Genomic DNA, 27,347 nt, shown 5'->3' on the forward strand with positions numbered 1-27,347 from the left:
TAACCTTTAAAGAGAAGGAAATTTAGCATAGGCAGCAAAGATGACAGATAACAGCTAATTTGTAGTATGAGATGATATGAATATGAGCTCCCTTTCTGAAAGATTTCTTAATTCCCTGTTACACTAAATGAAGATAAAAAATTTTTTTTAAACCAAGGCTACCATTTGAGATTTGGTCTCTTTTGGAGTAAATAATATTCATATAAACTGAACATATAATGAATATACAATATTCACTAACTATAGGCATGTAGTTAATCCCAATTCATGAATAGGATTATGTTATAGAAGTTCACTTATAAGTAGTTTGAAACTTATATTTTCACATAGACATGACCCAATTTAATTAAATATACATCTGTTGAACTGTATGATCCATCACTTCATAAGTCAACCTACTGTAAAAAAATATTTGCATGTGAGCATAAGAAGCTGTGTAGAAAGAGTTAACATAGTAGGTGGAAGCTATTATCTTTGGAAGATTCTGCTTGCAAGGATTCATCTTGACTAGTGTTTCGTACTTGGACTTTGGAAACATTCCCACCATTCCTTAACTGATAAGGGTAGTTCACTATGCTTAGACTACTTATACAAACAAATGATTTATGCTCAACCTGCTTTCCTTCTGGGAGTCTGGGATTTAGTACATGATAGGCATTGGGTACCCAGGTGACTAGACCCCAACAAAATTCTTGAATGCTAAGTCCAGTGGGAGTCCCTGAGTAGAAACAACATACATGCTGCTGCATTTTCATTGCTGGGTGAAGTGTACCCTGTATAACCCCTCATGGGAGAGAAAGAACATAAGGAAGCCTGTACATAGATTCCTCCAGACTCTGCCTGTGTCTTTTCCTCTCACCACCGGGCTGTGTATCCTCACTATGTCACTATAATAAATCTTAGCCCTGAGTACAAGTATATGCTAAGTCCCATGACTGCTTCCAGCAAATCTCTGAATGTGGAGGAGATCTTGGGTACTGATAACACAGAAAAAGTGTGCAGCGTGGTTTGGGACAGCAAAAACAAAACAATCATCAAGAGGGAATGAAGAAATCTATTTTTTGAAAAGTGTAGTAGATACATATTATTAATGGAGTGAGATCCCTAAAACACATAATTGAGTATAAAAAAAAATTTGACCACACTCTAGGTCATAAAGCAAGTTTGATAAATACAAACGAATGTGTAAATAGACTATGTCCTCTGACTAAAATGAAGTAACATTAGAAATAAATGATAAAGATATAACCAAAAACACTTCATAGGTTTGTAATTCACACACACAAGAAGAAATCTTTTGGAAAGCAGATTTTAAGAAAAAAAGAACAGGAAAACCATTACATGTCAAAACTTTTGGCATGATGATAAAGCAGTATTTTATAACCTAAAACTTATTCATTTAGAAAAAATATTAAAAATTAATAAATGAACTAAACATCCTACTTAAGAATTTTTTGGACTAAATTCCAAGAAACTAACAGAAGGAAATAACAACGGGTGGAAATTAATGAAATAAAAAAAGATACACTTGATAAAACCAAAGTATGGTTCATTGAAGAGATTAAAACAATATACAAATTTTTAGAAAGACTTACCAAGAATAAAAGAAAAATAACAAAAATCAGTGAATTTAGATATAAGAAAGGTGACAAAACAGAGATATAGTGGAGATTTTAAAAATACATTTAAAATTTAAATGGGTTGCAAATAAGGGCAATTTTATAGAAAAATATGACTTCTCAATTTTGACTTTTGAGAAATAGAAAACATGGCTACATTTATAGCCATTAAAGAATTTGAATACATAGTTTAAAATATAATTTCAAAAAATATTAAGCCCAGATGGTTTTAGAGATAAGATCTGATTATCTTTCAAGGAACATGAACGTTCTTATAAACTAATTCTAAAACTAGAAAAAGGAGATTAATTTTATGAGACAAGAGCAACCTTGATGAACTTGAAAACAATAGTGTAAGAAGATAAAATTATAGGATAATTTTAATTTTACGTATTTCCATAGATACAGATATCCTACATGAAATCTCTGCAAATTGAATCTAGAAAGTATAAAATATGTCTACATAGTATTCATCCTAGGAATTTAATGATGTTTTAATACTAGAGTCTATTTACATATTAATATATTAAAGAAAAAAAACTATATTATTAATTAGTCAAAATTTGGTGTGCCCCATGATACAAACAGGTGGTAAACTGGAATTAGAAAGAACTTCCTTAAAATGTTGAAGGTTTTCTACCCATAACCTATAGCAAACATCATATTTAATAGTGATAACTTAGAAGCATTCTTCTGAGTCAGTAACTTGCTATTAGTGCTTCTATTCAACACTGTACTAGCGTTCCTAATCAGCCCAGTAAGAGAAGTAAAGAAAATAAAAAACATAAAGATTGGAAAGAAATAATAGTCATTATTTGAAGATAATATGATAGTCTACAAAGAAAAGCCAACAAAATTTACAATCCATAAGAACTGAAAAGAGAGCAAAATTTCTGGACAAAGAGGAATACACAAAAATCAGAATTTCTAAACTCCAGCACCATACCATTAGAAAAATGTAAAACAATATTGTTTAAAAGAGCTATTAGAACAGAATAAAGTTAACCAAAGATGATTAAAACCTGTAGGAGTAAATTATAAATCTCTATTGAAGGAAACAAAATAAATATAAGGATATTTGTGTTTATGGATGGAAAAGCTGAATATTATAAATATTAGGGGAGACTGCTTATTATTATTTTTCTTTCATGGTGGAAATAGCTCTATGATGTGGCACGAATGGGCTCTTTCAACCCCTTCAATGCTGCACTAGGGGAAACAGAATGATTTAACTGACTAATCTGGGAAAATTGAACTGGGCATGTTTAGCTCCTGTCTTCCATCCGGGAAAGAGCTTATTACAAGAATGCCTTCTCCTCCTCCAGGCAAGTTCTCCTCCCATGTGGAAAGGTCTCACTGAAGTATTTCCTGTTACTGGGTGATCACGACTTGTCTGTTTCTGGGCCATTTGACTTTCTCACCAAGCTAAGCAAAATATTTTTGCCTCTCCATTTGCCACTGTCATATTTCTCAATTTGTTCAGATGTTAGGTGAATAAGGGTACTACTTATTTGATTCCTTCAAAGACTTCAACAGGAAAGGTGGCAAATTCTCCCCAAAATTAATTTATAAATTCAATGCAATTTTAATTAAAATATTTACAAAATATCTTCCACATAACTTGAGAAGTTGTTTCCTAAAACTCATAGGAAGTGTAAAGGACCAAGAACAGCCAAGACAAGGAAGAAAGAAAAAGAGGAAAAGGTGGAAGAGAAGGAAAATTAAAGGTGCTTTTACTCTACCAGACATGAGGACTTAATATAAAACTTTAGTAATCCACACAATGTAATATTGGCACAGGGACTGACAAATAAGTAAATGGATACATTGTAGAACCCTGAAACAGACCCTCTTACATATGACAATGACAGCTTTTATAGTAATCAGTTGGAAGACACTTGTCAATAAATTGTGCTTGGATAACTGTCTATGCATATGGAAACAGATACAGTGAAATCTGTTCTCACATTATATAAAAATAAATATATACAACTATAAGTAAATTGACAATAAATTAGAAAAGTAACATACTCACTGGATTGCCATAAACTGTAAGCTCTCTAAGAGAAGGGATACCATCAAGTTTTTCCAGCTCTGCTATATCCTATTCAAGAGTTAATCAATAAATTATTATTTGGTTAGATACAATATCTTCAAATATACACTGAGTTCAAGTAATTATTTGTAAGGGTTGGACTGCAGTTAGCTCATGATTGAATCTTGTGAAGTGAGCTTGAGTGAAAACATTCTGTATCAAGACAGATCTGTGTACCATTGATTTTAAATGTGTGATTAGCAAAGATGATCTTCTAACATGGGAAATAGGGCATACAGCAGCACTGGCAAGAGAAGGCCAAATTTTTCTGAGGAAAGTTATGATCTGGGACTCAGAATATATTTAGTTAATTCCCCAGATGTTTTACTCACAAGTGTGGAAAAGAAGGTGAATCCAGCCTGAACAATTTCAAAGGTATACATTAAACACAAGCTTAACTATAAAAGAGCATGTGATATTGAGGGAATATATCCTGATATATTTGCTGGGAATATACATAGTTGAAAAATGATTTCCCTAGCTGAATGACTTGCCTTCCACACTGGATGTAATTATTTATTATTACCTATTTAACATTGGTGAAACGTTACAAATACATTTTAGTTTTTGCCAAGTTTCCTAAAATGCTATGTCTGACAAAATTTTGACAACAAGCTCAGTTTAAGATTGTTGCTAGTTCATAGTAATAAAGCAAATTTATTGATAAGCTCTGTTATTTGGAATGATGAATGGACTTATCCAATTCATCTAGTAACTATAAAAAATTTAGACCTATTTTAGGTCATTTGAGAGTGTAATTTGGTTTTTAAAATGACTGATATTACTATTTTGATTTTGGAAGTATCATAAGGGAGGACTTTGAAAATTCTGACAGGTCAGTTATCTATAGAGATATTGTGTATATGACACACTGGCAGTTCCTACCTGTGAAACCAAAATCTGACTGGAAGTATAGAAATATGAAAAGTCTTACATTTTTTCAATTATAACAGTGTTCATTAGTGAAGTATTTCTAACCAAAATGTTTGTTTCCCATGGAATATGTTAATGAGAAACAGAGTATTAAATTTATAGAGGACAGTACTTGTATAATAAGACATCAAGGTAATTAATGTTCGTAATTGGGGGAAGAGAGCTGATGTGTTCCCATTTTTAATATAGGGTATTTTTTACAGTGATGTATTAGAAGTTAGTTTATACTGACTCACAAAAGTCAATTGGTAGATTTTCAGGAATTTTTTGAGATGGTGTTTTAATTTGAAATTGGCTATGGTAGAAGAAATTACACCATGGAAATTGGCAAATGCTACTGATTAGGGCTTTTTTCCCCTGGAGAGCCAGCTGCTAAACATTAACCAGCACACCAATGGTTGTTAACCTTTTGAGTACTTTATCAGGGTAAGTGCTTATGGCAATTATGTGTAGGCCTGGATAGGGACCTTTCATTTAGGGCAAGAAATAGCAATGGCCTATTTCCAGCAGTCATTTCCAGCCTCAGGTGATTACTAAGATGTTTAAAAGTAGAGACAGTTGGAAGCCAGACAGGGTAATCATTTAGATACAGGGACCAAACAGGACTATAAAGCCAATCTAATAACTCATTTCAGTTGTGTCTGTGATTCTTCTTGCAGAAGCAAGACTACAGGCAACAGTGTTCTAAATCTAAATTATGGGTCATGAGGGCTAAGTCAAAACCTTCACGCTGAAATCTGTTATCTAGGATATGCAGCTTATGAAAGACTTTAAAGTAAGTTAATGATGGACAGCATATACCTTCATTTGAAGCACTGTGGTTTTACTAATTTTTCAATGCCTTCTCCCTCCTGTCCTGTAAATCTATCAATCCAAGGGTTATAATCTGATTGCCCAGGTCTGGAAATTAATGCTGCTGTTAGCCTACCCATGTTGGTATGACTCTAGAGAGAAAATCTCTCCCCAAAGGGAAATTTGAATGGAGAGTTAAGAATTTTAAAAAGCAGTATTTTCAGTAGAATTAAACAGAATCTCCAACTTAACCTTGTTATTCCTCTCAGTTTGCTTTTTCCAGCTAAATGTATGGTCATATTAAGGTATCATATTGGTGGTTAGAATAAATAGAATATCAGCTGATCTGCTATTTGTTCACCTCCTTTAGGGACTAGTGGAGTGGGAAGGTGGAACAGGGACCCTCTTGGGGAAAAGCATTTTTCTGGTTTAATTTCCTTATAAGTACAATGGTAAGTAGATGGCCTGTCAAATGGACCAATAGTATTTCCTAGGAAGAAGGTCCTTATTTATGAGCTGCCCTTAGTAGGATCTCCCTGGTTAAGGACTGCTTATAATAAATAAATAAACCTAGAATCTATAGAATTATCAAGCATGTCTTCCTATAAAATGTCATGTAAGCTCAAGTATAAACTGGAGGTATTTCATAAATGAAATGCTCCCTTGTTGTATGAGATCATCACCTCCCACAAAAGTATCACTTTTGGAGATCTTATATTTTTTATCTTAAGCTAAGTAGTGTGTGGGTGAGATGTTGAAAGAAAGGACCTGAGAAGACCTAGGAATGTCCCATTCCCTGTGTATCCTTAATATTATAAGTAAAGTTTGATACTGGGTAAGAGCTCTGATTCATGTAAATCTAATTTGACAGTCTTTTGTGTCAGCTCAGTTGCTGTCAATGGAAACATTTCCCATAGGACAGCAATTTTTCTAATTTAGGTTTCCTCTGGATAAAGCTTTGGAAGAAACATGATCAGTTTTGTCAGGCTTTTCTCAGATGAATATCTGAGCCTTGATAAATTAATTATATGTCATTTTTCTCTGTGTGTGTATTTCCTAGTTGCTACATAGAAAAGGGCACTGCTCATGATTTCCTCTAGTCTTGAACAAGCTTTTATATCACCCCAAAAAAGGCTTCCTGAACTCTAGCAAGTACAGCCACAAATACTGATTGTGAATCTACTGTGGACCAGGTGCTATACAAATGTGGGCAAGACAGACTTGGTCCCTTCACCTGGGGGGCATTCCACACTTCAGTTGGTCTTCGAGGTCATCTTAGAGGTATGGGCAGAAGTAGTTAAACTGGTAAAAAGAGGGCCAACAGATGATCATTTGAGAGAAATGTTAGGGCTATTTATGTATACTTTTTTTTTTTTTTACAATTAACTAAAGACTTTATCTGAATTTTGCCAGTTTGAAACTTTTTTAGATTCTGAAGTCATAATTAGCTAATCTGATATTTGGTACAATAAGCTTATAATAAGAGATTTAAGGTCTTCCATATAAATGCATGCATTTTGTGCATTTTTTTTGGTATCATTAATCTACAATTACCTCAGGAACATTATGTTTACTAGACTCCCCCCATCACCACGTTCCCCCCACATACCCCATTACAGTCACTGTCCATCAGCATAGTAAGATGTTGTAGAATCACTACTTGTCTTCTCTGTGTTGTACACCCCTCCCTTTGCCCCCCACCACATTATACATGCTAATCATAATGCCCCCTTCCTTCCCCCCTTATCCCTCCCTCCCCACCCCTCCTCCCTAGTCCCTTTCCCTTTGGTAACTGTTAGTTCATTCTTGGGTTCTGTGATTCTGCTGCTGTTTTGTTCCTTCAGTTTTTTCTTTGTTCTTATACTCCACAGATGAGTGAAATCATCTGATACTTGTCTTTCTCTGCCTGGCTTTTATTACTGAGCATAATACCCTCTAGCTCCATCCATGTTGTTGCAAATGGTAGGATTTGTTTACTTCTTATGGCTGAATAATATTCCATTCTTAGGGTAAATTCTTAGGGTAAATTCCTAGGAGTGGAATTCCTGGGTCAAATGGTATTTCTATTTTGAGTTTTCTGAGGAACCTTATTTATGTATACTTTTAACCCTCTTATTTGTATACCATACCCCAGTTGCCACTGACCATTCTTGGGCCTCCAACCCCTGCACCTGCCTCAGGAGAGAGTCTGAGTAGGCTCAGTTGGGCCAGCAACCTAATGGAAACAGGTTGAATTCTGAGTCTTTAAAATTAAGGCAGGATTGAGGAAATTGGGGACAAAGATAGCAGAGTAGGAAAGCAAGGTGGAAACCTCCTCCCACAAACACACCAAGGAAGCAACTATAGCAAATTCAACCAAACATGAAAATGACCTAAAGACTTCAGTGCACACCACCTACACCTGGGAAAGAAGAGAAGACCACACAGAAAAGGGTAAAGTAGCATAGCCACAACTGAGCAGGACCCAGGCCCTTCCCCCATCCCAGCCCACAGGTGGGAGGAAGAGGAACAGAGTGGGGAGGGGATAGGTGCCCAGAAACTCTGCACACCTGGCCCTGGAGATATACTTTGGGAATGCAAGGCCACATTGCATTGGGTTCTGGTGATTAGTGGGGCTGGACACCAGGGACAGCTGGAACACTCTGGTAGGCTGATACTCTAGCAACTTGTGGAGGACAGACATGCTCCACTGGTCCCACTGAGACCAAAAGCAGAGGCAGCAGTTTGAAAGATATTCCAGCAGCAGACAGGGTTCCCTAGGAGCAAGGGATGGATGGAGCTGTCTTCACAGGAGAGAAAACAGATAGACATATCTCCCCAGTCCTCTCTTAACCCAATGGGTCAAGCACTCTCAGGAGCTCCAGATGCTCCATCCCCCTCACTGGCAGCTCAACCCAGGCAGATTACTTGCACCTCCAGTGTGCATGCTGACTCTGCCCAGCTGAGTCAGACTTTGCTGCCTGGCAGGTAAAGGGAGGCTCTTCCAGTTTTCTTGGTCCTGTCTCTGCCCAACTGGGGAGGCACCTGCAGGACCCAGCTGTGAGAGCATCTTCTTCCCTGTGGGAAGCCAAACCCCATGCTGTGTGCCTTGTCACCACCAGGGGCACCCACAACATTTGCTGCCACAGTTGAACCCTGCCACCATGTGACTCACTGTATCCTGCCCTGCTCCAGAGCATCACAACTGCACAACACATTCTGTCAACCCTGCAGCCCATCCATCACTGCAGGACAGGCAGAGAGTGGTCCTGCCAACAACAATCACAGCAGAAGCTCCTGCTATGATCACAAAGGGTGGGCTAAGGCAAACTTCAGACCACTGCAGGCAGGCAGACAGAAAGGTGGCCCTGCCCATTGCCCACCAAAAGCAACTGGGGCTTTACTGCAAAGGAAGACCTGGCACTGTACAGTAAAGAATTTTGAGTTCCTTCTTCATAAAGTCATTACTCTCTAGACCAGGAAGCATAGCAGAACCATCTAATGCAAAGAAGAAACACAGAAACCCTCACAAAATGAGGAAGCAGAGGAATATGTTTCAAACAAAACTTCAGGATAAGACACCAGAAAGAGGGCAAAATGAAATGGAGATTGCCAATCTTCTTGATAAAGATTTCTAAGCAAAAGTCATAAATATGCTCACGGATCTGCAGAAAAGTATCAAAGATCTTACGGAGGACTTCAACAAAGAGATACAAGAGTTGAAAAGGAGCCACTCAGAGCTGAATATACAAAAACTGAAATGAAATATACAATGGAGGGAATGAATAATAGATTTCTGCAAGTAGAGGAGACAATCTATGGAATGGAAACTAGAGAAGAATAGGAAGATAATGAAGCTTAAGAAGAGAGAGAACAAGGAATTTCTAGGAAAGAAACAATGATGAGAAAGCTGTGTGACAAATCCAAATGAAACAATATTCACGTAATAAGGGTACCAGAGAGAGAAGAGACAAAGGGATAGAAATTCTCTTTGAGGAAATAATTGATGAAAATTTCCTTCCCCAATCTAGGGAAGGAAATAGACAGTTGGCTCATGGAAGTACAGAGAGCCCCTAACAAAAGGAACCCCAGGAAAACAACACCAAGACATAATAATTAAAATGATGAAGATTAAGGATAAGGAAAGAGTCCTGAAAGCAGCTAGAGAGAGAAAAAAGATTAATTATAAGGGAAACCCCATCAAACTATCAACAGGTTTCTCTGCAGAAAATTTATAGGCCAGATGTAGTGGGGGGTGGGGCACAGGGAAGGCAGTATAGTACAGAGAAGACAAGTAGTGATTCTACAGCATCTTAGTATGCTGATGGACAGTGACTGTAATGGGGTATGTGGTGGGGACTTGATAATGGGGGGAATCTAGTAACCACAATGTTGCTCATGTAATTGTATACTAATAACACCAAAAAAAAAAAAAATTTACAGGCCAGAAGAGAGTGGCATGAAATACTTAATGTACTGAAACTGAAGGACCTTCAACCAAGAATCCTCTATCTAGAAAGATTATCATTAAAATTTAGAGAGATTAAACAATTCCCAGATAAATGAAGGCTCAAGGAATTTATAACCACTAAACCAGCATTAAAGGATATGTTAAAGGGACTGCTGTAGATGGAAATGTTCCTAAGACTAAATAGTTCTCAACAGTGAAAATAAATCTAGAGAAAAGGTAGTAGACCAATTACTTACTAAGCAAGTATGAAATTAAAGCAAAAGTAGTAAAACAGACTATACACAAAATCAGTCAAGGGATACCCAAAAAGTGCAGATTATGGCATCTAATACATAAAATGTGGAGAAGGAGGAAGAGGAAAAAAGAAGTACTTCTGGGTTGTGTTTGAAATAGAGCAATTATCAAGTTAATATAGACTGCTATATACTCGGGAAGCTATTCCTGAACCTAACAGTAGCCATAAACCTAAAGCCTTTAATAGATACACAAAAAATTAAAGAAGAAAACTCCAACCATAATATTAAAGAAAATCTTCAATAACAAGAGAAGAGTATGAGAGAGGAAGAAAGGAACAGAGAGGAGCTATAAAAACAACCAGAAAACAATTACTAAAATGCCAAAAAGTACATACCTACCAATAATTACCTTAAATGTAAATAGACTAAATGCACCAATGAAAAGACATACAGGAGCAGAATGGATAAAGAAACAAGACCCAACTATATGCTCCTTACAGGAAACTCATATCAGACTCAAAGACATACACAGATTAAAAGTGAAGGGATGAAAGAAAATATTTCATGCAAAAAATGGAGAAAAAAGCAGAAGTAGCTGTACTTACATCAGACAAAATAGATTTCAAAACAAAGAAAGTAACAAGAGACAAAGGGCATTACACAATGATAAAGGGGTCAGTCCAACAAGAGGATATAAATACCTATGCACCCAACATAGAAGTACCTAAATATGTAAAACAAAGACTAACAGAATTAAAGGGGGAAATGGATTGCAACATGTTTATTTTAGGAGACTTTACATATCTCTCACATCAATAGACAGATCAACCAGACAGAAAATAAATAAGGAAACACAGGCACTGAACAATATATTAGATCAGACGTACTTAACAGATATCTACAGAACATTCCACTCCAAAGCAGGAGTATACAGATTTTTCTCAAGTGTACATTGAATGTTCTCCAGAATAAAGCACATATTAGCTCACAAAAAGAGCCTCAAGAAATTAAAAAAGATCGAAATTGTGTCAAGCAGCTTCTCACACCCAATAGTATGAAACTGGAAATAAATTACACAAAGAAAACACAAAAGGCTACAAACATGCAGGCTAAACAACATGTTTCTATATAACCAAGGGATCAATGAACACATTAAAAGAGAAATCAAGCAATACATGGAGACAAATGAAAACAAAAACTCAACAGTTCAAAATTTGTGGGACATGGCAAAAGCAGCTCTTAAAGGGAAGTATAGAACAATACAGGCCTACCTCAAGAAATTAAGAACAACTGCAAATAAACAGTCTAAACTAAACTCACAATTAAAGAAACTAGAAAAAGAAGAACAAATAAAGCCCTAAGTTAGTAGAAGGAGAGAAAAATAAAGATCAGAGCAGAAATAAATAGAGAAGAATAAAACAATAGAATAAATCAATGAAACCAAGAGCTGGTTCTTTGAGAAAATAAACAAAATAGATAAACCCCTAACTGTACTTACCAAGAAAAAAAGAGAGAGTACAAAAATAAATAGAATTAGAAATGAAGAAGGAATAGTCACAACAGGTACCATGGAAATGCAAAGAATTATTAGTGAATATGAAAAATTATATGTCAATAAATTGGACAACCCAGAAGAAATGGACAACTTTCTGGCAGGTACAACCTTCCTAGACTGACCCAGGAAGAAACAGAAATCTGAAAAGATCAATTACCAGAAACAAAACTGAACTGGTAATCAAAAAACTACCAATAAACAAAACACCACGACCAGACAGCCTCATAGCTGCATTCTACCAAATATTTGAAGAAGAGCTAATACCTATTTCTCTTAAAATATTTCAAAACATAGAAGAGGAGGGAATACTTCCAAACTCATTCTGTGAAGCCAGCATCACTCTAATACCAAAACCAAAAAAAAGGAAATTATAGAATATCCCTGATGAAAATAGATGTGAAAATCCTCAACAAAATATAAGCAAAACAAATTCAAAAGCATATCAAAAGGATCATCCATCATGACCAAGTGGGATTTACTCCAGGAATGCAAGGGTGGTATAATATTCATAAACCAACCAACACCATACACCACATTAACAAAAAGGATAAAAACCACATGATCATTTCAATAGATGCTAAAAAAGCATTTGACAGAATTCAACATCCATTCATGATAAAAACTCTCAACAAAATGGGTATAAAGGGTAAGTACCTCAACATAATAAAGGCCATATATGACAAACCCACAGCTAACATTATACTGAATGGCAAAAAGCTAAAAGCTTTTCCTCTAAGATTAGAAACAAGACAAGGATATCCACTCTCACCGCCTTTATTCAATATGGTGCTAGCCACAGCAATCAGACAACACAAAGATATAAAAGGTATCCAAATCAGTAAAAGTTAAACTGTTACTATTTGCAGATGACATGATCTTATACATAGAAAACCCTAAAGACTCCAGAAAAAACTATTAGAACTAATAACTAGATTCAGCAAAGTTGCAGGATACAAAATTAATACACAGAAATCTGTTGTGTTTCTGTATACTAACAATGAACTAGCAGAAAGAAAAATTAGGAAAACAATTCTATTTACAATTCCACCAAAAAGAATAAAATACCCAGGAATAAACCTAACCAAGGAGGTACAAGACCTGTACTCTGAAAACTACAAGACACTCCTAAGAGAAATTAAAGGGGACACTAACAAATGGAAATTCATCCCATGCTCTTGGCTAGGAAGAATTAATATTGTCAAAATGGCCAGCCTGCCTAAAGCAATCTACAGATTCAATGCAATCCCTATCAAAATATCAATAGCATTCTTCAATGAACTGGAACAAATACTCTAAAATTCATATGGAACCACAAAAGACTCCGAATAGCCAAAGCAATCCTGAGAAGGAAGAATAAAGCAGGGAAGCAATAAATCTTGCTTCCAAACTTCAAGCTCTACTACAAAGCCACAGTAATCAAGACAATTTGGTACTGGCCAAGAACAGACCTATAGATCAATGGAACATAATAGAAAGCCCAAATGAAAACCCACATATATATAGTCAATTGATATATGATAAATGAGTCATGAATATACAATGGGGAGAAGACAGCCTCTTCAATAACTGGTGCCGGGAAAACTGGACAGCTACATGCAAGAGAATGAAACTGGATTACTGTCTAACTCCATACACAAAAATAAACTCAAAATTAATTAAAGACCTGAATGTAAGACATGAAACCATAAAACTCTTAGAAGAAAACTTGGGCAAAAATCTTTTGAACATAAGTATGAGCAGTTTTTGCCTGGACACTTATCCTCGGGCAAAGGAAACAAAATAAAAAATGAACAAGTGGGACTACATCAATCTAAGAAGCTTCTGTACAGCAAAGGACACCATCAGTAGAACAAAAAGGTATCCTACATTATGGGAGAATATATTCTTAAATGACTCATCTGATAAGGGGTTAACATCCAAAATACATAAAGAACTCATACACTCAACACCCAAAAAACAAATACTCCAATTAAAATAAATGGGTGGAAGACCTGAACAATTTTCCCAAAGAATACAGATGGCCAACAGGCACATGAGAAGATGCTGCACATAGCTGATGATCATGGAAATGCAAATCAAATCCACAATGAGATATCACCTCACACCAGTTAGGATAGCCAGTATTGAAAAGACTAAGAACAGCAAATGCCAGCAAGGATGTGGAGAAAGGGGAACCCTCCTACACTGCTGGTGGGAATGTAAACTAGTTTAACCATTGAGGAAAACAGTATGAGGTTCCTCAAAAAATTAAAAATAGAAATACTATAGGACCAAGTAATTCCACTTCTAGGAATTTAACCAAAGAACACAAAATTCCTTATTTGAAAAGACATATGAACCTCTATGTTCACTACTACGTTATTTATAATAACCAAGATATGGAAACAACCTAAGTGTCCATCAATAATAGATGAATGGATAAAGAACATGTGGTACATAAACACAATAGAACATTATTCAGCCATAAAAATAAAAGAAATCCTACCATTTGCAACAACATGGATGGATCTAGAGGATATTATGTCAGTGAAATAAGCCAGTTAGAGAAAGATAAATACCCTATGATTTCACTTATTTGTGGAATATAAAAACAAAGCAAAACAGAATGAACGTAACAGCAGTAGCCTCATAGACACTGAGAAGTAACTGGTGGTTACCATGGGGGAGGAGCTGTGGCAGGTGGGTGATGGTGAGGGGGATAAAGGGGCACAAAATTCTTAATCATAATATAAGTTAGTTACAGAAATAGTACAGCACGGAGAATACAGTCAATGATTCTGTAATATCTTTCTATCTTGACAGATAGTAATCACACTAGAGGGGGTGAGGATTTAATAATATGGGTAACTATTGAGCCACTGTGTTGTATATTTGAAACCAATATAAGATTGTATAACCATGATATTTCAATTAAAAAAAAGCAAGAAAAACCCAAAAACAAACTAAGGCAGGATCCTATCTAAGGAAATATTGAGTGGGGAGAGACGGACTATTAAAGCTAAGTCAAAGCCTATTATCAGGAGTTGAATCAAATGTTGGCTACACCAAGTACATATGCCAAATTTAAAGGGCAGAGGGTGTCTGGGATTGAAATGCAGAAATAGCTTGGATCAAGAACAGTCAGGGAAAAAAGACATCTCTTAGAGAGACTGCTGTGAGGAGCTTTCAAACATTTAGAGATAACCTTTTTAGCAGGTGGCTGCATGTGGATTGGTTGGGTTTAGGCTAGAAGCAGGGTGGACATCTCGCCTCACAGACTATTTACATGCCTCTGCAATAAAGAGCATTAGATAGCATATAAATGATGAGTAACACCCCAGCAAAATTTTCCTTGCTGTGTTTGGAAGCTTATATTCAAAGGAAGTAAGTTGTGTAAAATCTCATAACAAAAACCAAAATAATGTTACCTGGATTTTATTATATCCTAGGAACAGTTTCTCTAGTTTTACCAAAGGTTGTAATTTGCTCAGCTCTTGTAGTCTGTTTTCCTCCAGGTGAAGTGTCAACAGAGAGCTGGGTTTGGCAAAGGCACTGTCATTAAATGCTCTGATGCGGTTATGGTCCACTACCAATTCTTGAAGGGCTACTAAATTGTCAAGCCCTTCAACATGACTGATTTTATTCCCTGAGAAAAGATAAATCATGACATGAATGGTGAGCCAAACTTCCTGAATAAAAGGTTATCTAACTTCATTTAAGTATTTTTTCAAGTGATTTTTTAAAAAGTAAAGTATTAAAAAGAACATATTACTTATTACCTAAGTATTTATGACTTCACCCACCATCTTCTCTGGGATAATTCTAGAATACACATCCCCAATCCTGACCTGTGGTCCAGTGAAAAAGTTTCCATTTTTTCCCAAAACTGTGACAACACAAACTAATCTTTCCCTACTGCAAATGAGCAACCTTTCCCCATGACTTTGTCTGGCTTTAGTCCCTCTTTTTGCTTTATCTCCTACTGAAATCATGAAAACATCTGGAACTATTTTTTCTCTCCTTATATATCTAATTAGTTAAGTGCTAATATTTCCTTCTTTTAAGCTGCATTTTTGGACTCACCTTTCACCCTTCCCCCTGACACCACTCTGGCCCAGGCCCTTATTACATTACTCACACTGGATAGAAAATGCATGAACTTTGGAGTCAGAGTCGTGTTTGACTCTGTGCCATACCACTGATAAGCATAGACTTAGTTACTTAACCAAAGTCAGATTCGATTTCTTTTTTGTAAAATTACTTACCATGCTGGGTTGCTGTAAAGGTTGAACGAGATCATATATGTAGACAAACACCTTGCCCAATGACTAAGTAAACAGTAGCTGTTATTGTCAAAGTAAACTGCCTCACTTCTTGTGTAAGCTTCCCTGCTCTGATTTGCCATGCTAGACATGGCAGAATACACTGCAGCTTTATGTTAAGAGAATAAAACAGACCTTCCAGGGTTAGGCTGTCTGCTTTTTTTGTATGTCACCGTCTCTTTTAAAAGATCGGTCATTTTTGTGCTCAATTTCTTTTTCTTTTCAGGCTAACTCTCTATGTTTTTGACCCTATTCATGAGCACTTTTGATTGGTAAAAAGATGCTTTAACATTTTTTAAATATGATCTATAAAGGGCCTGTCATTTAAAAAAAGTTACTATACTCAGATCAACTATACAGATATCTCTGCACATGTCTCATGAATGGATTTCCCAACCTTTCTTCTATGTCGTTAAATACTTATTGTTAGACAAATGTTCCAAATCTTGTTTTTTCCCCCCCTTACTTTGCTAAATATTTAAATTCCCAGCTATTTCCACCTGAAAAATAATCATTATCCATTAACTAGATCCTGCTTAGAGGCTTTACAATTCTCAGAGGATCACATACTCTTTTTCATCAGGTTGGTCCCTTTCCAAGAGTTGGACTATAGACACCACAATTGTGCCCCTGTGACTCTTCTTGCTGATGCTTGTAAAGCTCTCAGTCATGCTCACCTTCAGTCTAAATTCTATCAATCTTTTGGAATCCTAGGTATGTGCAGGAGTTAATGTTTCAATTTCTCTTTAAACTTCAATTGCACTTATGTTAGTCAGAACTTAATTCATCTTTGGTTCAGTGTATCTCCACAGGCAGAGATCTTAAAACTATTTGGAGCAAGGATCTCAATTATATACAGTAATACAGTATCTCTGTACTTTTCTTAGTACTTAGCACAATTCTAGGTGTAATAAGTACTTGTGAATAATTCACTGCTTATTTCTATTTTTAAAAATTGAATATGATATAAAAGTAAATTATAATGTAATTATACATATAACCCTAGACTATTGTGTTTCATAGGGCTATAAAATATTGCAGTCTAAGGCAATATTTTTTAGCCCTAGAATATCACATTTACATTATTTATCTAAGTAAATCCATAAAATCCCATTTGTGAAAACTAAAATATTTTTGTCAATGAATTTGTTTTAAGTAAATGGCAGTGCTTATATTTGCTTATCAAAACAGGATGATAATCAAATCAGTTTTTAATAAAGACTTACACATTAATGGTGTTGCTACTCACCCTGTAGAAAGAGGAATTTTAAATTTTTTAGTCTGTTAAGCTGCAGCTGATTTAAATTACAAATTCCATTATAGCCCAAATGAAGAACTTCTAAACTGTGCATTATTGGAGGCAAATTTTCATTGTTCATTGTATCTCTGAAAAACACATGTCACTTTAAGCCCATAAACTTTATTTCAAGCCAGCTGTATTGTAAAAAGGTGGTCTGGTATGTACTTACTATAAATTGAAGTTAAAAAAACAAAAATGAATTTACTAATAAATAAAAAACTACAATATGTTGTATATTTACATTTCATATAATAATAATTTTTTATTCTTTAAAAATATTTTTAGATGGTAAAGAACAAAGTATATAAAGAGTTAGTCAAAATTAAAAGCAAGAGTGCCATCAAGGAAGAAAAAGAAAAAAAGATGCATCCAGATCAGAAAAGTAGAACTGTCTTTATTCTCAGATGACATGATTTAGAAAATCCTAAGGAATCCACCAAAAAACTACTATTGCACTAATAAATAATTTCCGCAAGATAACAGGGTAAAAGATTTAAAAAAATCAATTGGATTCCTATTTATCAGCAATAAATTGAGAATGAAATTAAGAATTCTATTCAAAATAGTAAAAAAAAAGAATAAAATACTTCAGAAAAAATTTAACAGAAGTAGTACAAAATGTATACACAGAAAACTATAAAACATTGCTGAGATAAATTATAGATCTAAATAAGTGGAGAAATATTCCATGTTCATGGATTTTCTAATATTACTCAATATTACTAAAAATAACAGTCCTCCTCAAGTTCATCAATAGAGTCAAAGCAGTCTCTCTCTAAAAAAAAAAAAAGCCCAGCAGGTTTTTTTCCCTACAGAATATAACCACCTTTTTCTAACATTTATAAGGAAATGTAAAGAACCTCAAAAATCCAAACAACGTTTAAAAAGAACAAAGTTGGAGGGCTTGCAATCCCCAATTTCAAAACTTATTTTATAGCTACAGGAAACAAACCAGCTGGGTACTGGCAAAAGGAGAGACACACAGATCTATGGAATATAATTAAGAGTCCAGAAATAGACTTTTGCATTTCTGGTCAATTGATTTTCAACAAAGGTACCATGGCAATTCAATGGGGGTATGGATATATTTCAAACAAATTGTGCTGGGATAAATGGATATCCACATGCAAAACATGAATTTCGACCTCACATTACCTCACAATATACCTAAAAATTTACTCAAAATGGATCATCATCCTAAATGTAAGACAAATAAGTGAAACATTTTGAAGAAAACATGAGAATATCTTTGTGACCCTAGGTTAGGCAGAATTCTTAGGTACAATACCAAATCACAGTTTATAAGAAAAAGTTGATAAACTGGACTTTATCAAAATTAAAATTCCTTTGAAAGATGCCATTTAGGAAAATAATAAGACAACCCACACATTGAGAGAAAATACTTGTAAATCAGTGAGATACCACTTTGAATCCACTAGAATGGCTATAATCAAAAAGATAATAACAAGTATTGGTGAGGATGTGGAGACATTAGAATATCTGTAAACTGCTCTTGGTAATGTAAAATGGTACAACCACTTTGGCAGTTTTTTAAAAAGTTAAACATTAAGTTACTGTACAACACAGAGATTTTGTTTTTAGGTATCTACCAAAGAGAAAATGTACGTGCAAACAAATACCTCTTCAAAGATGTTTATAGAAGCATTATTCATACTGGCCCCAAAGTGGAAACAGTCCAAATGTCCATCAGCTGGTGAATGGATAAACATAATGCAGCATATCCACACAATGGAATATGTGATATATTCAGCAATAAGAAAGAATGAACTACTAATACATGCTATAACATGGACAAGCCTCAAAAGCATGCCAAGAAGTCAGATACAAAAAACCACATATTATGTAATTCCATTTATATGAAATGTCTAGAAAATAAAACTCGATAGAAAGTGGATTAGTGGCTTCCTGGAGCTAGAAGTGGGAAGGGGAATTGACAGCAAATGTACGCAAGAGGTCTTTTGTGGTGTAACAGAAATGTTCTCAAACTGTACTACAGTAATAGTTGCACAACTCTATAAATTTAGTAAAAATTATACACTTAAAATGAATGAATATGGTAAGCAAGCTGTACTTCAATAAAGCTATTAAAAAAACAAATATAAATAGTTCCCAATATAAAGGATATGTGTAAATGAAATGTTCATAGAAGCTTTAATCAAATTAGTCTCAAACTGGAAACAACCCAAATGTTCATTAAAGGTAAACAGATAAACAACTTGTCATATAGTCTATATAATGGTATCTTCTCTGTAATAAATGAAATCAATTACTGACATTTGCAACAACACAGATGAATCTCAAATGAATTATGCTAAGTGAAAGAGCCAGACACCAAATACTACTTACTATATGATTCTAATCCTATGAAATTCTAGAAAAAGGCAAATTTATAGTGATAGAAAGCACATCAGTGGTAGTTGTCAGGGGCCCAGGTGTTGGGGGAAGGAATTACAAAGAGATATAAGGGAAGTTTTTGGGATAGGAATGGTTTGTACCTTGATTGTAGTACATTAGTCAAAATTCATTAAACTGTACACTTATACTGGTAAGTTTTAATATATGTAAATTATAGTTCAATAAAATTGATAAAATTTTACTGATAAAAATGTAAGAAATGCTCTTCATTGGGGCAACTGAAATGAGAGTATTCTGACTTGGAAAGATATATATCTCTTTATGTTCTACCAAAAATGTGGAAGGTGAGAGGTGTGTCCTTATCTTCTTCATTAAGTATCTTGATGCTGGGACATTAAGTGACAAGAGGAAAACATTTAGAAACAAATACAAGATTAAAAGAAACCTAAGTCAGTGCTACTGGGTAAGGGCTCTTGTGTGGGGTGATGACAATGTTCTGGAATTAGACGGTTAGAATGGTTGCACAACTTGTGAATGTACTTAAATATCACTGATTTGTATACAGAGGGTTGAGTGTTATGGTATATAAATTATATCTCAATTAAGAGAAAACAAGGTCATTAAACACCCCAAATTTTTTCATTTTTTACAAACTGGGTACGAAATGGAGCGAGCAGGGAAAAAGCAATAACAAAGGAATATTTTAAATATTTTTATTTGCGAAGTTTATTTTTGGCATGTAGCCATTAAGTATTAAAATAAGCTAAATGTATGTTACTGCTATCATTAATGTAACTGCTTTTAAAAATCCCCAGCCAAAATTATTTGTAATTGTAAGAAAAAAGAATAATACCTGTTTATTTTGTTTATTTTTGAAGTTCCTTGCTGTCCATAGCCACTTGAAGGTACTTTTTGGTACAGTAGTTGTCTGCTGGTCAGGTGAGTCTGAGGCTTTAGTCTGGGCATGATTGATTCAATATGATTATAGTTGAGGCATAAGACCTACAGAAAGAATACCCTATTAATCAAACATTACAATATGAACTGTGCTGTATATGTATCTTTGGCTTGATATTATCAACATTCTAAAAACTATTAAAATGGTATGGAGAAACTTGGACTATACAACATAATTTAATGACATATCAGGGTTAAAAATAATACAGTTTTTTATTGGAATATAGTTGATATACAGTATTATGTGGGTTTCAGATGTACAACACAGGGAACTGATAATTATATACATTACTAAATGCTCACCACAGTAATTGAATTTGCCCTCTGTAACACACCAAGACATCACAATATTATTGGTTATGTTCTCTATGTTGTACTTGCATTCCTATGGCTAATTTATTTTTTATTTGAAGTTTGTACCTCTTTATCCCCTTCACCTCTTTCACCCGCCTCTCCACCCACCTCCCTATGATAACCAACAGTTTGTTGTTAGTATTTATGGGTCTATTTCTTTTCTGTTTTTGTCATGTGTTTCTTCTTAGATTCCACACACAAGTGAAATCATATGGTATTTGTCTTTGCCTGACTTATTTTGCTTAGCATGATACATTCCAGGGCCATCCACACTGTCAGAAATGGCAAGATTTCCTTCTGTTTTATGGCTGAGTGATATTCTGTTGTGTATATGTACCACATCTACTTCATCCATTCAAAAATGATGTAAATTTTTATATCCCAAATTGTCTGGATTTGGTTTTGAATGTGGTTTTATTATCCGACATGCTGGGAAATGACATTTTAAACAAAATAATGGAGACCCTAGAAAACAGCTCAGCTTCTTCAGTCTGAATTCCTGACTTCTCCAAATTTAGATAAAATAACTCTTTAGTTGGAGAGATTTTTATTTCCCTTTGTTTAAAAAGCCTTTTGCAGATGGCTAGGTCAAAGCTATAGGATAGGAGGCAAGAGGCTGCTTTGAGAACCACAACGTCCTCTACCTTCATTCTATATTCACTCACTACAGAGGCAGCCTTCCATCCCATCACCTACTGCAGAATAAGATTTACTATTTATAAGACAATCACATAAAACTGATGTCAACCAAAATAACTTTGGAAAGTAATACTTTTTCTTGCTTGGTGGAAGGAAACTTTAGGAATAATTTCTCTTCTTTAATAACACAGAAATATATTTTAACCCAAATTAAAGAATACAACTTGCATTGAAAACCTTGAAAGATAAAAAGAAAGTTTGTGAGTGACCCACCTTCACATTGGGCAGATAGATTAATCCACTAAATGAACTAAGATTATTGTTCTGTAGATTCACATTACATAAATTTCTAAATTGGTCAACTGGAATCAAATCCACAGTCCTGAATTTAGACAAAGTAAATATAATTTTAATTGGAAAATTATATGGATGAATCCCTCATGTAGAACCCCAAATGCATAAAAAAAAATTCTCATCTGATATATGCTATGAAAAACAATTGCCTTAATGTAAAATTTATAGGTCAAGTGACCAGACAAAAAGATCTTTTTGTTAGGCACATTTGTAAGAAAATGAGAGAATTTTACTGATTTAAAAACATGGTTATTCCTACATAAACATAGTATTATCATAAAAAAAGCTTTTAAAATAAACATCTCCAATTTCTTTTATTTATATATTCACATACATGTTCATAAAATTGTAGTGAAGTTGATATGGTAAATCATAAGATTTTTAGGTTGTAAACTGCAAGGATATATGTGAAATAGGTTATTTCTGAAATTCCAGGAAGAAATGAAGGATGGGAAAGAAAAGGAGAAAGCAGGTAAGGTTTGGGAAATAGTTTTCTGTGGGATCTCCTGAAAACTTTTATGGCATTCCATGTTGTAAAGGTATTTTGATAATTAAACAAAATGCTTGATTCCTAGTCCATAGCTTTACAAGTGTTCACCTTCTTTGAACAATGACAGGGAAGAGCATAAAGCTCTAACCACTTCTTTAAACAAACCCAAACTATGAAATTACAGTTATTTCACACTTTGATCCATTAATGAGTCATTCATTCATTCAACATATTTCCATTAGTATTTTCTACATGCAATTTGTTTGGAAAGGCTGCAACAAACATGAAAAGACATTGTCTCTTCCCTCAAGAAATGGGATCCAGAAAAAAATAAAATAAAAATAGAAAATTGCTATAATAGAGTTAGGTGTAATGGCATTTAAGGGAAAGAAAAACCTATGTGGGGAAGTCAGGAATGACTTTACAGGGGAGAAAGATCTTAAAATGAGACCTGGAGAATTTATGGGCATTGATAGGCAAGTCAGAAAGAGTTTCAGGCAGTAGACCAGGCACAATCGAAGGCAGAAACATGAAGCATCCTCATAAGATTGAGATTAAGGAACAAATTCTGGTTGTATTTTAGAATTTCTGGAGTATGAAGAGTTATAGGACAGTAAAGGTAAGGGTTTTAAGAGATAAAAATAGACAGGTAATTAAAGAGTCTTTTATGCCATATGAAGGGACTTTAAATTTTATTCTGTAGATAATGGAAAGACACTTAACAATATTGAGACAGGAAGTGATCTGATGAAACTTGCATCTTAGAAGGCAGTATGGATAATAGATGAATTTGCAGGGTAGGTTATGTAAGATGAAAACCAAAAAGATCATGAAGAGAGTTTCTAAAGTTCATTTCTGGACATAGGCCAATGGCAGTGACTATGGAAAGATAGGGGAAGTATGAGACATAAGACACAGACTGTGTGGAACAAGGCGGTTAATTAAACATAAGAGGACAAAGCAGAGAGAGAAATGGCTCCTAAAACTTTTGGCTTGGGTAACAACAGCTGTTGTCTCCTAGATCATTTCTAGACAGTAACTGAATATTCATGTGGGGGCTGAGTTTGGGCTGGAGAAGAGTGGAGAGAAGAAGATTCTAACCAGAATAGCATCAGAGGAATGGTGGCAGTGGGAGGCAGGCTGCACTGGATTACAGTGACACGATGTAGGGAGCAATCCCAGTATGTTTTAGTTTTAAAAGCCTGGTTATAAAAGAAAAGGGAAATATAAGGTCTTAGAAAGAAACTGATGATGTTTTAAATCATAGGGTGTGATAATAAAAATTATTAATGCACTGTAAAAGGTGGTAACATTAGCATGAGATTTTGAAGTAAGGGAGATGATTTTCTAAATTACTGGTTGTATTTAGAAAAGATGTCTAAATTATAAACCTACAAAAATGGTAATAATATTTACACATTTAATTAGAATGTCAAAAAGTATATAATAAAAGTGATTGTACCTGATGGATGATGAAGTCCAGTTCAGTTCTTGCATTTGGGTAAAGTTTGAATGTCCTTGTCGTTCTGCAATCATGTCAGAAGTAAGTCTGCCTCCAAACAAATCTTTTGCACATTCAGTCTCTGGTGGTTCCTATATATTTACAAAGGACAAAATGACATTTTCTTTGTTTCCAGGTCAAAATGAAGTGGACTAATTTCTCCCTATTCCTCTTACAAGTACAGCTAAAACCTTGCCCATTATATATAAAATAGACATGAGACTGAAAGGAGCAGAGAAGAAGGCAGAAGAGCTGGGGAACTTGGGACCCAAGGAATGACACTGTGGTCTTTCCCTGGTGTGTTACTGTGATTTATAATGCAAATACATATTTGGTTTTCATTCACTGTTTCTGGCCTGGCCATATGGTCAGACAGGAGAGCAATGGAGACCTGGCCATATGGGGCACAGCTCTATGGAGTTTTGACAAGTACATTAAAGAAGTAAGACATGTTGATGCCCATCAGAACTCCCTTCCAGGTGTGGAAGGGGACTGGAGTGGACAAGCAGATATCCCATATGCTCACTTAAGGTGTCCACCTTGGTCCATGAAATAGGTAGACATGGGTATCTACAAAATGCAGAGATGGACTGAGTCTAGACATATTCCTCTTGCACCTTCTGAGGCACACAGTAAGAACTGTTCTGTCCGCCAGCAAAAAAGAGATTGCAGATGGCGGTGGCAAATTTCTCTTTGTGGGAAAGCCCTGGCAAGTCAGCTGATGCTGGTGGCCCTGGGAGTTTGCAAATGGGTCTTCACAGGAATAGATACTGACTCTGGACTGAGTTTTGCTTACCCAGCAGTAAATGCAAATGCTCAGAGTTCTATAAAAGAACTAGGACAGAAGATACTTCACCAATATGACAGCTGTTATTTCTTCAGACTAAGGAACACACTTAACAGCCCATAATGTCCAACAATGGGCACAAAGATACCCTCCTGAGAGTACTAATTTGGTAGAGAATTGGACGGGCAATTACAGCATGGGTTGTTTGAAACAGGGAGATAAAGCATGAAGGGCTAGCTTACATGCCTTCGTGAGAGTGCTCACACTCAACATGAATGTGAGGGGGGCTAAAGGAGTGTCCCCACTGGATGGATTTCTCTGTCCTTCTGGTGGATGTGAGGAAGCATGCCAGCATGACTAGACAATTCTTGCTAAGGGAGATGATACTTGTATGACCACTACACTTGTTTCTTCTTCTCCACATCACCCCAACTTTTTCCCTACCTGATGCAATGGTTACAGGACCATGGCTGCAATATGAGTGCTGGAAACAGTGATTCCTAAGCAAGAAATTGTAACTATGTCTTTAAATCTTATGTCAGAATTCCTGAAGGCTTCTGGGGGTGAGTTCTGCCTTCACCCACATCTGGCAAAATTGAGGCTAATGTTTTGGCTAGTGGCTAAAATAGTCCACTAGCTCTGCACCTATATAAGCTTACCCTATCTGAACAAGAATGGACTGATAGAGAGGTACTTGCTGGACTAATATTGCTGTCCACAATCTAGACCAGCACACTGGCCAAGCCTGTTGTCCCTTCCCAAGGTAGGAAGTTTGGGTATAAATGGAGAGGAGAAATAGTAGTTATGGGTACAGGAATTAATAAATAGGTTGTATAATGAGGGAAGTCCAACACTATATTAACATACCAAAAGAGGCTCAGAGCAGGAGGGAACAGTGTCTCGTAGCCCAGTTACATCAGATGCCTGAAAGGATGAAGCTATGTTTTATGAGACCAGTCCTGCCCTTGGAACCTGACAAGGTTAATAATAGAAGCCTGTAGATCTGAGTGGCCTTATGCCGAGAGACATTTTCATATGACTATGGACTGGATAATGACTGAATAGGATTAGTGATGTGCCAGTATCTTTTGAATTTTATGATCATTTTGCTCTTAGAGATCTGTGTTCAAAGACCAGGGAGTGGACTATGATATTGTGATTTATAATAAGAAATATATATTTGGACTTTGTCCACTGTTCTTGGCACAGAGCTCCTAAAACCCTTGTAATTTCCTATATGAGAGCTATAGGACCATCTTTTGTTATGCTGTTTGGTCTCTTGCCATCAGTTCCTGAAATAGCTCCAGAGCCATAAAGGTGAAAGGAATGTCTTGTTATTCATAACAAGCTTCTTTCCATTTGATTATGTTAATGAGGTAACTTTTGGTAAGTCCCTAAGGATGGAGGCAAGTTGCCAGAAGAAACAACCATAATTAGAGGGTTGGAACTTTGAGTCCTACCCGTGACCTCTGGGGTTGAATCAGTCACCAGTGGCCAACGATTTAATCAATCATGCCTATGGAGGGGCATGTCTTTATTAAAAGCCAAAACCCAAAAGGAGGGGATTTGGAGAGTTTCTGGGTTTGTGAATGTATAGAGAGTGGTATGCTGAGACAGAGCATGGAAGCTTGGTGCCCCTTCCTATACCTTGCTCTATGTATCTTTTCTATCTGGCTGTTGCTAAATTATATCCTCTTTATAAACCAGTAATCTAGTAAGTAAATGTTTTCCTGAGTTTTATGAGCTGCTCTAGCAAATTAATCAAACCCAAGAAAAGGGTCATGGGAACTTCCTATTTACAGCCGGTTAGTCAGAACACAGGTGACAGTCTGGACTTGTAATAGGCATCTGAAGTGGGTACGAGGCAGTATTGTGGGACTGAGCCTTTAGCCTGTTGGATCTGATGCTATTTCTAGGTAGACAGTGTCAGAATTCAGTTGAGTTCTAGGATACCCAACTAGTGTTGGAAAATTTCTTGAAAGCGTGGAAAGCCCACATATTTGGTGTCATAAGTGCCGTGAGTGTGGCAATAAGTGGGAGAGTAAAGGAAACACTTGGAAGTGAGTTTTTCCTTTAGACTGGGATTTTGTCTTATATATGCCAGATTAGGTGCTGGAGAAGCAAGGAATCCAGAAACACCACCAAGAGAAAACAAAACAAAGGAAGTTCCACATAAAAGCTGCTCTTTCTAGTTAAAAGAGTAGGAAAAGGGAAACCTAGCAAGACAGAAAACTTTTAGACAATAATGGGTCTATTCCAGCCAAACACCATGGAATAAACTATGGCTCCATCTACACCACTAAAAGCAGAAGGGGAGTACAGATTTCTTCCCTTGCTCAACTTTAACAAGGTACTGCTCCCTAATAAGCCCTGCTGAATGGGGAGCCTGAACCTTCATCCTCTCCCAGCAGTAATGCACCCATACACACAAGTGTTACTACAGATCACACTACACTTCCATGCAGTAATAATGTCTGTGAAGCATTAATAAGGTACTTCTGCCTTTCCTAGTCAGGATGAGTCAGTGGATGCTTATTGGGAGGGGGAGTTCCTAACCTACCTCGTAGTTAACGAAGCACAACATCTAAGGTGTTAATAGAGGCCAAGT

General features: G+C 35.7%; 1 protein-coding gene across 11 annotated transcripts in view; it reads right to left on the minus strand.

Annotated features, from left to right (window-relative positions):
* LRRC9 (leucine rich repeat containing 9) overlaps positions 1-27,347 on the minus strand; it is a 143,087-nt gene that overhangs the window by 7,724 nt on the left and 108,016 nt on the right. For all 11 annotated transcript variants that reach the window (XM_073242302.1, XM_073242309.1, XM_073242308.1 and 8 more), the window contains 6 exons: positions 23,914-24,044; positions 21,881-21,989; positions 20,511-20,659; positions 17,231-17,367; positions 15,088-15,305; positions 3,655-3,723 (listed from right to left, as the gene is read on the minus strand). In XM_073242302.1, coding sequence (XP_073098403.1) covers positions 3,655-3,723; positions 15,088-15,305; positions 17,231-17,367; positions 20,511-20,659; positions 21,881-21,989; positions 23,914-24,044 — 813 coding nt within the window. The remainder of the gene's footprint in view (positions 1-3,654; positions 3,724-15,087; positions 15,306-17,230; positions 17,368-20,510; positions 20,660-21,880; positions 21,990-23,913; positions 24,045-27,347) is intronic.

Source organism: Manis javanica, chromosome 8 (genome assembly GCF_040802235.1).
Source record: "Manis javanica isolate MJ-LG chromosome 8, MJ_LKY, whole genome shotgun sequence".
NCBI classification, from domain to species: Eukaryota; Metazoa; Chordata; class Mammalia; order Pholidota; family Manidae; genus Manis; species Manis javanica.